Source organism: Poecile atricapillus, chromosome 1 (assembly GCF_030490865.1).
Source record: "Poecile atricapillus isolate bPoeAtr1 chromosome 1, bPoeAtr1.hap1, whole genome shotgun sequence".
NCBI lineage: Eukaryota > Metazoa > Chordata > Aves > Passeriformes > Paridae > Poecile > Poecile atricapillus.
In genome coordinates this window covers 33,222,469-33,235,559 of record NC_081249.1, presented here as the reverse complement: position 1 = coordinate 33,235,559, position 13,091 = coordinate 33,222,469, and the positions used below count along the sequence as shown (strand labels likewise).

General features: G+C 41.4%; 1 protein-coding gene across 2 annotated transcripts in view; it reads left to right on the top strand.

Annotated features, from left to right (window-relative positions):
* The window catches only part of CYFIP1 (cytoplasmic FMR1 interacting protein 1), a 74,079-nt gene extending 63,085 nt beyond the window's left edge, over positions 1-10,994 (top strand). For both annotated transcript variants that reach the window (XM_058830019.1, XM_058830020.1), the window contains exons 26-31: positions 4,613-4,743; positions 7,000-7,072; positions 8,182-8,276; positions 8,725-8,963; positions 9,810-9,957; positions 10,396-10,994. In XM_058830019.1, the coding sequence (XP_058686002.1) occupies positions 4,613-4,743; positions 7,000-7,072; positions 8,182-8,276; positions 8,725-8,963; positions 9,810-9,957; positions 10,396-10,560 (851 nt within the window). In that variant the 3' untranslated portion in view covers positions 10,561-10,994. The remainder of the gene's footprint in view (positions 1-4,612; positions 4,744-6,999; positions 7,073-8,181; positions 8,277-8,724; positions 8,964-9,809; positions 9,958-10,395) is intronic.
* Positions 10,995-13,091: the final 2,097 nt, after the last annotated feature.

Here is a 13,091-nt window from a genome sequence, read left to right as displayed (position 1 = left end):
TTGTAATTCCACCTATTATTGCAGGTTTCTGATCAAACTCAGATAAGGAGGAGAATAATTCAAGTGAGGGCACAATGGCTTAAATCTGCTTTGGATGAAAGAAATGTATTCATAGGTCTTCCTGAAACTGTCAGTGGAGAAAGATTTGGGAAGGCATCACAGACTATTTGAAAGAATTTAGGGGAAACCCAGATCACCTTGATGATTTTAAGAGGGCATTATGAACTCATTAGATACACAGAACAGTGGAATATTTCTTTCTAGCAAAATAAATACAGTGCACAGGCTCCATGGTCATAATTCCTGGGCACGTTTATGTGCTTAAACCTGATGAATTCCCATTGAAGGGAATGAATGCCATCACTGTTGATATGCAGAGTTAATGATGTCTCTTGTAAGCCAAAGAAGTATTTGGATGCAGCATCTGAAGCTCTTTATGAAAGTGAATATAATCTAAAGGTCATTCTAGCACCCAGTTTCTTGGGAGCAGCTTTGCTATAGCAGATTAGTAGATTTTGATAATAGTCAAGTCAGTTCTTTGCAGAAAATAACCCAAAACAGGACTAGACCAAGAATTATAATCAAGATCTGATTTGTTTGATTCAGTTCTAGAATTAATAGCTCATTTTTGTCCTAATCTTTTAGGTACCAAAATTGTTACAAGCTCTGAAATATGTTTGATTTCAGTCTGTAGGTGTGAATTGAGAAATGAAAGGTGACCAAAGTGAAGGAATCCAACCAGCTTTGAGTTGCATGTGTTGATTTGCTCTGACTTCCTAAATTAATCAGTGTACAGACTGCACAGCTGAAACTTGGCATCTGCTGTTTGAGTGCTGTTGAGATAGGATTTGATTGAGCAGATAGGGACCCTAATCCTTTACTAATCTTCTGTACTGTATCTATTCTAGACCAAAAGTCTTCGCTTCTGTTGAGATCTGTGTAAATCAGAAACTGGGTTTATATAATCAATTACTATGACACCTAATGTCGTCCCATCTGCAGGAATAGAGGGATTTAATTAAAACTTCTTTCTGTAAGAGGAGGAGCAAAAAACCTTGATTCATTTACCTTGCAAAATTCTGTGTATATATAACTAACTTAGTAACTTATGAATTCCACCCTCCAACAGAAATAGAGGAAGAAGGAAGATTGCAGGCAATTAAGTGAAATTAACTTTCCTAAGACACTTGTTCTTTTTTCCAGGGCTTTAGTTGGCGTGCATAGTCTTTCATAAAAATACACTTCTGTGTACTGTGCATAAAAGTGCAATTTTGAATGGCATTGCTCAAACATTAATGAAAACTTGATGATGTATTTCTGCCACAGGACTCCACTTGGGAGCAGATTGGTCTTTCATCAGAAATAGACCATGTAGCTCTGTAAACTTTCTTCTGTTTTGCTGGTAAATCAAGCTCTTGATCTAAAGGGAAGAAGTACACTAATGATGGCAGCATTTGGAACACCTGAATGCTAAATACTGGCTGTCAGATATTCAAAATAATATCACAATTTGTTCATGAATGTGTGTGGGTGTGCATATTTATATATCTGTATATGGAGACTGGGACTTTGAAGAATTAAGGAACTTTGTTAAGGACTTTGAAATGGGCTCTTGTCACCTGGAGTAATTTTTATAGTATGAACCTCAAGCCTCTTTGACTTTTACTATCCTGCTGCTTTTGGGTGGACTTAATGTCTCATTTTTGTTTCAGTCACACTTTCAGTATGACTCCCTTGTGTCTGGTCACACTTCTTTGTGCTGCTCATGGTTTCTCTCTGTGCTATCCTGCTCTTTTTTATTCGCTTTAGGTGACATGGGTTATTCTCAGGATTTCACTTCCCATGAAAAAATATTTCTTGTGTTTTCAGATGTCAGCCTTTCTTCTGAAACTCCCCACAAAACCCACAGGCATGGTCGGAGATTGAGTGGAGTCTGAAAACTCTACTCTTTTCCATCCCTGTCATTACCAGTGTTTTTTTCAGTGTTGCAGCAGCAGAATCTTCCTTGCTGTTCTGCTCAGCTTTTGTTTTTCACCAAGCTGCTCCCCACCCACCCACCATACAAGCTAAAGGGAAGAGCATGGCCATGACCATGCATGTCACCAACATCCTGTTTGCTCAGATAGTGTTTTCTCTTCATGGTGACCCTGTGCAGGAAGTCTACAGTTCCTCATGGTGTTTCAGGGAGTCTTCCAGGCCTTCTGTTGGCTCACCATCAATCTCTGTGTATGTGGCACAGATCATGAGAACAGAAACATTGTTCTAGTTTGATTTCCTCTATGGCACAGACTTAAATCCAGCATAACGCATCAGACTTTTGTTTGCAGGAAGTCTTGGAATGAGGAGAGTATTTGACTTCTAGCAGTTCATCCTTAGAAGTCCTTTCTTTCTAGATGTGGAAATCCTTTCACCAACAAACACAAAAGAAATACTAGGGTATGAAACTAAGACACACTGGACATTTGTGATAAAGCTGATTTCAGTTCCCTAACTTGACATTTTCTTTCTAGCATCAAAAACTTTTTGAGGAAAAATTTTCAACCTTTTCAGTCTCATCTTTAAAATGGAAGTCCCAGCATTCAGCACTGCAGCGTCCCATTGCCACGGTGGGCAGGTGTGGTTAAATGACAAACACAAAACACAAGTGTTCACTGCTCCTCACCCACCTGGGGATTGTAACTGGCTGGTATCCTGCAGTGTTCAATGAATTCTGACAGCCTTTCCCACAGCTTTTCCATTCCACAGTCCCCGTTTTGTGGGGAGGTGGGAATTGGTGATGTGCTGGCATTGTTTGCTTTTTAGCTAGTTGTAAATGTGTTACCATGGAATAAATTAAACTCAGCAAGCACTCGCTTGTTTTTCAGTTCTGTTTTTCTCTCAAGTCGCCAAAGTACTAAAGTTAGGTCTGAAATTCACCTCCACTGAATACATGTGGGGACACTCATTTACTGTTAATTTTCTATTGACAAAGAGTTCTTTGAGATGTAACAGATCCAGCTGTGCATCCCCTCATGATGCACTTTACTGATATTTTGTATTATGAATTTTAATGATATGAGGCTTTCTGTAGAGGTGTGTAGGTTACCTATGTAATTCTTTCCTTCACTGTATGTTTTCAAGTTCCTCTGCTGAACTTGAGGAATTTCCTTGCAAGAGATATGCTGCAGGCTGGATTTCATGTTTGTGTGCTCCCTCCAGCCATTGCCTCATTGGGTAGTTAGCCAAGTGTGATCTCCTGCATGAGAAGTGTTCATCAGTTGTGTCAAAGGAACTCATGGGAAGGTGCTGAAGGGCATCTATGTTCTCTTTCCTTGTCTTCTCTCAATTGCTTTAGGTGTAGCCGGATGGAGATTTATCTGGCTTGTTTCAGTGTAATGGGAATGAACTGCCACTGCCATGTGCCGCATGCAATTTGGACACTTTTTATTATACATTTTCTTCTCAGTCAAGTATTTTGGTGGGTTTTTAGAAGGGACAGGCATGTGCAGAAAGATGGAGAAATGCTGCTAAGAATTAATTTTTAAAAGCTGAAGAGCTGTCTGACCTAGTGTAGTTCTCTTCCTCTCTCATCCTGCACATGGCTTTAACCTCTGAAAGGTAACCAGACTGGGGCTCTGCAGAAGCTACTGAGCCTGTGGTTTCCTGGGCTTCTCTCTAACCAAGGGACTCTGCAGCCTTTCTGGGGCTGGAAGTCAAGGATCTGGAAGTCCACCAGCATGTTTTGCATCACCATTTTTTAGGGGAAGTTTGATAAAAAATATGCATGTTTATATAAACTATGTGGATTTGAAAATCATAATTTTAGCTGGTTTTAACAACTTTTGCAAAACTTTGACAGAAACTGTGTTCTGGTTGTGCTTGTCAGCAGGATCTGACGTACCCTTGCCTGCACACCTTGACTTGTGATCTCTGTATTTGCTTTGAGAGATTGGAGAGCACCTCTGACCCTGTGGCACTGTCAGAGCCATAGCCTGACACTACCTCTCTTCCCTGTGTCTGAGCTCTCTGCTCCTTGCTGGCTCTGTCATCCATGAAAACAGCAAATGTCAATTGAGTTTGTCAGTGGTGCAGCAGGCTGGGGAGTGGTGGCTGGAACAGGACTTAAAGTAGATGAGAGCTCTAGTCTCTCTTCATGCTCTTGACAATTTTTTCTCTTACCTCTCATATTCAGTTCCTTTTCCAGCAGTGAAAAGTTAGGCACTCCACTTTGCATGATTTATCTAGTTAAAAAGGTCAGTGCACTGGCTTTACACTTCATAATCTCTGAGTTTTAATGCATTTAAATGCTGCTCCCTTCCATTTCCTGTAGGCTGCACATCTGGAGATAAAATCTCATGTGCTGACACATGGACAGAGAACTCTAAACCTGCACCCTCGGTTATTTGTGTTCTCAAACAATGTATGGATGCACTTTTGTGCAACCTTTGAATAGACAAATTGGTTAGAAAAGGGCTTTTGAAGCAGAAATTGAAATTAATCCTGATCTCTAGGATTCTTATTCACATTGCTGGTATCTTGTCAGCTTTCCTGAGGTAACAGTGTGCCTGTGTGGTCATCACTTGATTACATTCTGGCTCCTGAGACTTTTTTTTTGCTTCTCTTCTGATTTCAGGTATCTTGGAGTTTTTTCACCATCAGTTGAAGGACATTGTTGAATATGCAGAACTGAAGACTGTCTGCTTCCAGAATTTACGGGAAGTGGGAAATGCTGTCCTGTTTTGCCTTCTCATTGAACAGAGTCTGGTAGGTGCCTGCTGTGCTAGTTTAAAATCCATCTGTCTCTCAGAATGTACTCTCATATTTTTGTTACTAACGTCATCAATAACAAGGTTGAAATCTGTGAGTTTGCTGTTACTGATGGGCAGATGGATAGAAACAGTTCCCTGCACTCATCTCTTACAGTCTTGCAGAGGCTTTCATGTCTGTTAGACATGGTGATGCCTGACTTTGCTGGGTGAGAGACGTCGCCTCTTGCGTGGTACCTGAGGATCTGACATTGCAATCTTCACCGTAAATTAAAATCACATATGGCACTCCTGCAGCCAGCCACAGTGTGGCCACTCTTTATGTCAGCAAATTGTGCATCTGGTACTGCTGTATTCCTTTCCTGCATATCATTCCTGTTGAGGTCTGAAACATCACAGGGTTAACGTGGACATCCTTGGACATCCTTCTTGCTGCCTGGATGGCTGACAGTGGTGCAGAAATTCACTCATCTGTCCTAGCCTGAATCAAGCTGTGAAATGTGTTTCTGATGTGTTTGAGCTGCTTCTGATATATCTAGAGTCTACCTTACACCTGCCCACTCCTGAGGGCACAGTGCTACAATTGATCTTTATCCCTACCTTCAGTTTTATTTTCCCACCCTTCTTCCATGTAATTACTATTTGCTGTTCAAACAAGATGCCCAGACCTGTAATTGCTTTGTTTTCAGTGCTTTTGGGTGCTTACAGGGGAAAGGTGGGCATTGATAATGGATCAGAACAGCAACAAGTGTGCTGGCTTCCCTTTCTTTACCCGCATGGTGCTGTTGAATGTTGTGTTGGGGGGTCTCTTCCTGCTGTGCATACAGGCACCCTGCCCAGGCTGTGCAAGCTCACAGTGCTGCTGAGGTTGGGCAGCACGCAGAGATCTTTGCTGACTGCAAACCGGCCACGTCATTTCCTCAGCAAGCTGGCTGGGGGCCTGCTGTTGGACAAAAATAAACCCTCACAGAAGGCTTCTCTAGGGGGTATTAAAGCTGTTGGTGTTAGATAAGGTAATGAAGACATGCTGTTCCTCAGGGTTCCTGCTCATGATGTTATAGGATCCTTCCCTCATGTCAGAGAGTAGTTTTAGGGCCAGGTGACAAGCAGCATACCTGTAGTCAGTAATGGTGCAGCTGTAACAAGATGAGAGAAGCTGGATTGCTTTGGATTCAGAGTTTGTGCATGGTGAAAGGCCAGACAGGCAAGGGTTGTCACTCCCTCTTGGGAGGATTGAGGGTGTACCAGAGTGACACCAGCATGGAGGTGCCTTCTGTGGGACACCACTGAGGTTATCCTTTCCAGTCACACACCCGTGCTCACTGCCTCTCTTGTTTTTGTCCTCAGTCAGGCCCCCATGTCCTGTCATGTATTTCAGTATTCTTCCGCTGTGGTCATCCCTCATAACTAACCTAGATTTCAGCACAGTGCAAAGTGTAATTCTGAGTATATCTGTGATAGTGGTTGGGTCTTGTTCATCCTGACTGCCTAACACGTGCATTTCCCTGGTTGACATCAAGGAATTAGACCTGGAAAAGGCACATGAGCCCCAGCACCCTAGCCTTGCTGAGAGTATGGACGATGACCAACTTTTCTAATATTAGTGTTGAGGAATTACAAATTAGTAAGGTCTCTGCTTCAAAAACGAGGAGAGGGTCGTAGCAAAGTCATGCATCTGCTTCTGGTCATCTCTTCATTTTTCCTGTGTGTAGAGACAGGAGCAAAGAAACAGAAGACATCTGCCTTCCTTTCCCTTGTCCCTAAAGATGTAAAATACTTCCTAAGACGTGATTCTCTGCTGCTGTCACAAGTCTCTGCCTGCCTGGCAGGGAGACGCTCCCATTAGGATAATGGGTTGTGGCTCTAGTAAAAATAACCAAGCAGTGAGTCATCTTCTTCCCCTTTTTGTCTCTTTGGAGCTGTCTGCCACTTTCCCACCAAAATTACTCATTCTGCATTAGTTCATTTAATAAATACCCTGCCCTTTATGAACTGCCAGCCAAGGTTGGGAGGGGAGTTGCTGGAGTTTATTTGGGAGTTCAGAGTACCCTGGTGAAATGGAGTGGTCTTGGGAGGGATGCATGAGGAGAGGCAGGGCTGGGAGCAGCTCGCTGCCGTGGTGACAGAGGTTGCCTGCCCTCTGGTGTTTCTGCAGTGGCATCAGCCAGCGCTTGGAATCCTGTTGTGGGGGTCTGGTGTGGTTTGGGGATTGATGCTTCTGTCCTAAATGCCTCTCGTTTTCTTTTTGTCCTAGTCTCTAGAGGAAGTGTGTGACCTGTTGCACGCAGCGCCATTCCAAAACATCCTGCCCAGGGTTCACGTCAAAGGTATTGGCAAAGTGAAAATACCTTCCTTGAGTAATGCATTCCCCTTTTCCTTCCTGCTGCTGTGGTTTCAGTAACCACCTCCTCCACCACAACGCTTGTAATTACAGGACAGAGGTATCAGATCCAGGCCTGTTTGCCTGGCTGAAAAAACAAATGTTTCCTGGTGGTGTTCTGTGCAAATTACAAGGGGAAGAGGAGGAATGCCATAGACAGGGAAAAGCAGGATGGTTGCCCAGGGCAGCATTATCCTGCTTTGTGGATATATGGTGAGAGGCTTTTTTGAAGCTGCTGTTTAGCTTATTGAACTGTCAGTTAAATGTGGTGTAGGGAGTCTGTCAGCAAGTAAGTAAATAAAAGTGGTCCCTGTAGATTTTTCATTTCCTTTTCACCAAACTGAGTATGCAGTACTGAGTATTTGCAGGATTGCTTCCTATGGTATCTGCTCTCCTCATCTTTCATCATCAGAAAGTGAGCTATCACCCCATCCCCCTTGCCCTTTCTTTGTGTTTCACCTCTGTCTCCTTCCTTTTCCATTTCTCATTGCTGAAGCAGCTGATTTGTTCTGCTTGGAGAAATCCCATCAGCTACAAAACTCAGAGAATATCTCCAAGCTCACAGTAGCTGCTTGCATCTTTACATAAAACTAACCAGACCATTACAAACAGTGTTTTCCCATTTCCAGAGAACATTTCTTACTTGCCAGTGCTGAGGAAGTGCCAGCTGCTTTTTAGCCTTGCTGTACACGACTCCATCCTCATTTTACCTCACCTTCTAGAGATAAACATTTTATGTGTAAAGACAACTTAGTTGTCTCAGTACAAGTGGGGATCAAATATCTTGGCAGCAGCAGCATAACAGAGCCTTATATTCTTCCTTGAATTTAGTTAATTAGATGTACTCTACAAATCCTTCTTTCTGTTTGCACATGTAATGTAGCATTTTAAAATATGTATTTCTCTAAAAGTGAAAGATTAACCAGCTATTTAATACTTAAATTGCCTAAAAAGAACTCTGTTTTCTTCCTCACTGAATAAAGAGTGTGTTAAAATAAGAATTCTCTTGGTTAATTGCAATTTATAATTGCGCTCTTCACTTCTTTTTCCTTTCAGAGGGTGAAAGACTTGATGCTAAAATGAAGAGACTGGAATCAAAATATGCTTCACTACATTTGGTTCCTCTCATTGAAAGACTTGGCACACCCCAGGTAATCTCTCTCATTTGTGTCAGAGGCAATTCAAGAAATTTCTGAGCTTTAGAAAGCCTGTCCTGATAGCTCTGTCAGAACTTCAACCTGCACATCCAGCTGCTTCAATTAGTTTGGTGAGGTTATTAAAGCTTAGGAGTTTAAAACATTTGAGACTGGGCCAGAAGTGATACATTTGGGGAAAAATGCTAATTGGTATGTATGTACCCAGTGTAAGGTTCAGCCTGGGAGCTCCTCCTGCAATTTCCACCAAAAGCACTCAGTGTTCTTGTGCACACATATATATATATATGTGCGCAGTGTCTGACCTCACTTGAAGTCAGAAGACATTTCTCCTAGCATAAACCACGTGAAACTGAAAAATGTGTTGTATTTATTTTTTTTAAGTAAAATTTTGTGGTGAAGTGGCTTTTACCAGGGTTTTGCGTGTTGTTTTTCTCCACTTCAGCAAATAGCAATTGCGAGGGAAGGGGACTTGCTGACCAAAGAACGCCTCTGCTGCGGCCTGTCCATGTTTGAGGTCATCCTGACAAGGATCCGCTCCTTCCTGGATGATCCCATCTGGCGCGGACCCCTGCCCAGCAACGGGGTGATGCATGTGGATGAGTGTGTGGAATTCCATCGCCTCTGGAGCGCAATGCAGTTCGTCTACTGCATCCCCGTGGGAACACACGAGTTCACTGTGGAGTACGTGCTGCCAGCTGCCCCTGGGGGCAACAGTGCTTGGCTTGTCCCGTCGTGGAAGTGGGGCTGGAACGGAGGCGTTCGTGTGCCTGTCTGCAAGAGCTTAGTGCAAAACCAGGGAGAAGTGCTGCCATCACCACAAGGGGCTCATCATCCACTAACACAGATGCTATTGTATCTGCAGTGAAAATAACCCTCTATTTTAAGTATGGCCAGTGTATTACAAATGATGGTGTGACAAACAGCCCTAGCACGTGTCTTTCAATAGGGGCTGTACCCCTGTGAACACCCAGCTTAAATAAAATAGCAGAATATTTGTGCATCTAACTTTTAACATGTATTTCTTTGAATCAAGAGCAGGAATGAGCGCTTGGAATTTAACAAGTTAACCAGGCACTGTTTGTTCTTGGTTTTGTTGGTTTTGAGAATATCCTTATTGAAAAATTGTTGAGCTGTAACATGCCTTTAACTGAGCAATTAGAAAACAGCACAGGACATTTACTCCCTTTCATGCCTGCGGCCTAAAGGAGCAGAGTGGTGTTGAATTCCTGTTTTGTTTTCCTCGCAAGCCTGGTTTCCACTGAAAATGAAATGTAATGCCACAGGAGTCTCATGGACAGTAAATGTTTTTGGAGTAACTCTGTTATGTGAAATTAAAGGAGGAAGGGAGTTCTGGTTTTTTTTGTTAAGCATCTATTTGAATTGCTTGTGATATCTCCAATGATAATCAATACACCCGAGCTTTTGCTTTCTAGATGAATGTCTAACGTATTTATTATTTAGCGTGTTTGCTGTGACTGTTTTGAAGATGTAGTTGAAACCTGCTCTGTGGTGTGTTTCCTGTTCCAGGCAGTGCTTTGGGGACGGCTTGCATTGGGCTGGCTGTATGATCATCGTGCTTTTGGGACAGCAGCGGCGCTTTGATGTGTTGGATTTCTGCTACCACCTGTTGAAAGTCCAAAAGCACGATGGCAAAGATGAGGTTATCAAGAATGTGGTGAGTTGAAAACATCTGTATTCACTGTACTAATAAAGACAACAATTCATATAGAGTGGCAATCCTTTTTCAGAATGAATTGCTGAAAATGAGGGCACCAGGATTTCCAGAAACAAAAGATAAAGGCATTAAGGCTGGAGTTCGAAAACTGGTCAAACAGAATTCTAATGTCACAAATATATGAGATTTTCTTAATGCCTTCCCTCTCATATATGTTCATTCCCATAATGATAAGGCTGCCTTAAATTCAGCTTCTTTGTACCCAAAGCATCACTGTCAAAAACCAAAATGCGCCTTGGATTTTCACTGGCTTAGCAGTGCAAGAGAAACATTTGTAACGTTGCTGGGAGAGGTGAGGTAACGGCATTTGCTGCTTTTCTGACTAACGTTTTTCATATCCAAAGCTAATTCCTGTGTCTGTTCTTTTGATGTTTGCAGCCTTTGAAGAAAATGGTTGAGAGAATTCGCAAGTTCCAGATTCTGAATGATGAAATAATTGCTATTTTGGACAAGTATTTGAAGTCCGGTGATGGAGAGAGCACACCCGTGGAACACGTGCGCTGCTTCCAGCCACCGATTCATCAGTCCCTTGCCAGCAACTAGATTCTCACCTAACAATACTTTTTACACCTCTTTAGGCTAAAAGTGTGAGAAAAAAAGCAAGCAGCAAAACCCACACCAACAGTTTTAAGAATACTCTCATCTGTGTTTTTCAGTATGCCTGTGCCGTTTGAGTGGCACACTGTTCTCTCTAGTCTCCAAGCACAGTAACTGTATACAATCCATACTTATTTTTCTAGACTAAAATTTTATACACTTTGATTAAAATCCTGTAAGATTTTTGAAATCTCTTTGCATTCCTGTCCCGAGATGGCCATTTTAGACTGGACTGGTATAATTTTCCCCTGAAGCTATAGAAATAATGGCTGTGGAGGAGAAAAAACGGTTCTGTAGAAAAAAATTTTTAGAAATCAATGCATAATTGTTTGTATTAGAGCCTTAATTGCTTAATTTGCCTTTATTAAAAAAAAAAAAGAGAAAAAAACAACAAAAGAAAACAAACTCTGCTGGTGCTTTGTGAATAATTTTCTAGTCAGTTGATTCTTCTTCCTCTTTGCAAAACTCTTCTCAGAGATCAGTAATTATGGAAATGAAGGCTATTTAAAGTATAGCCTTTCTATAGGCTACATAAAAGTTTCAAAGTTATTTGACATGGAGGTGCCCAATAGGATTCTGATCTTTTTAAAAGGTGGAAGTTTTATTAGAATGGGGTCTGTTTACTCTTTCCTAATGAGAGCTTCTAACACAGTTTATATTTTGGTTTGCAATACATACCTGCGTACCCAAACATGTTTACAAGTGATGAGAAATTCTTGTTTATGAGAATCTTGACTACAGTGATCAGGTGTAATCCATCCCAGTACATAAACTCTAGTGATGTTAATCATGATTTATTATGGAAAGTATTTGCTAAATTTCACTTGCTGTATAATGCAAACACTGCATCAGTAAAATCGTAAAACTTTGCAACTATAGAAGTTGAATTTTAAAGCAAACTATTCAGCCAAAAGTAGTTGGTTTGCCAAAAGCTGCTTGCTTACTCCAGGATTCTGTCAGTTTGTCAGCTGGCTTTGGGATCAGCCCTAACTAAGATGTTAAGATGGCCAGAACAGACAGATGACGTGTTTCACCCAGGATATGGATTCATGGAGGTGTTACTTGGTTAGTGTTTCTGACCCATAGTGTGAAACCAAGAATGCATCCCTTTGAGAACCTGTTTTTTTCCTTTCCTCTTACTTGTTCATGGTTAGGTTACAGGTACATCTTTTCTCCCAGTCAGCTCTTTCCAGGAGCTTCACAGCCACGAACTGACTCCAACAGTGGGTAGAAATGAGCATCTGACAGAAGAGGTACACAGGAAGTCAGAAATATGTAGGTATTGGAGTGGCACAGAACTCGATTTTGAGGAAAGAAATTAACTGAAATTTCCTCAGCAAAACAGGATGGAGATTTTCCAGGCAATCTATCAGCAAGTTTCCACAATCACAGGTTTCCCTAGGACATCTGTGCTTGAGAGCTGCCATTCTGGAGTGGTGTCTGTCATGGTGAGAGTGCACACAAGGGTGCCCGGTGCGTGGGAGACAGAAGTCAGAGGCACTTGTGCTTTGTTACACCAGCTTATTGCAGGATGTCTTTTACAAGGTGTTTAACAGATTATTTTCTTTAAGAGACAGTCTTTGAGTTCACAGAAGACTTTTGGTCAGCCTGATGCTTCCCTGTGCTTCCAGCTTCTATTAAGCAAATAAACAACTTTCATATTTGCTGACATCATCATTGGTTTAAGGATATCTCACACGCCTGAGCCTTTGGCTCTGCGCTGGTGCAGAAATGGTTAATAACGCCTGATTTTTTATTTAAGAACTATTTAAAAATAACTAATCATGATGTGAATAATTTCTAATTCTTACCAGTTAACTTTCAGCAGTAAGAGAACTGGTCTCTTAACACCATAAAGCTACTATTAAATACATACTTTATGATCACTGTGGGGAAAGTAGTTCAAATTTTGGACAATTCAGACATTAGTCCTAGGAGATGTTTGTTTCCCATTTTTATAACACAATTTTTTATTATTTTCTAAAGAAGGATTATAGACTTGACCGAAACTAAATATTTTTTGCCTGGCATAACCTTTCCTACCTAAAAGGAAAAATGCAGCAAGGTGCACAAAAGGTTTAACTTTTTAATTTCCAATTAGTTCTTATTAAAAACCTTTTTCTTGTTTGACACCTTCACCCCTCCTGTGTGTTGTGACTCATACCAAAGGAAGGCAGCAGAATCTTGTTTCACAAGTGGTAACTTGGGGGTTTTTTCTGCCCTAGGAAAAAAAAAAATCTTAATTTCTCTTAAACACTAAGCACTAAACCTAACAACATCCAGCAGTGACTAATCAGTATCTGTCCCAAGTATTTCCAACTTTCACATGCATGGTAGAAAGTTTATAAAAACCTTCCCTAATTTTTATTTCCTGCCTTTACAAAAGTGAATTACCATCTACCTGCCTCACTCCTACCCTTTTTTGTTTTTAAGCAATGTCATTAATGTGTAATTTTTTTGGCTCTTTTTGAAAAACT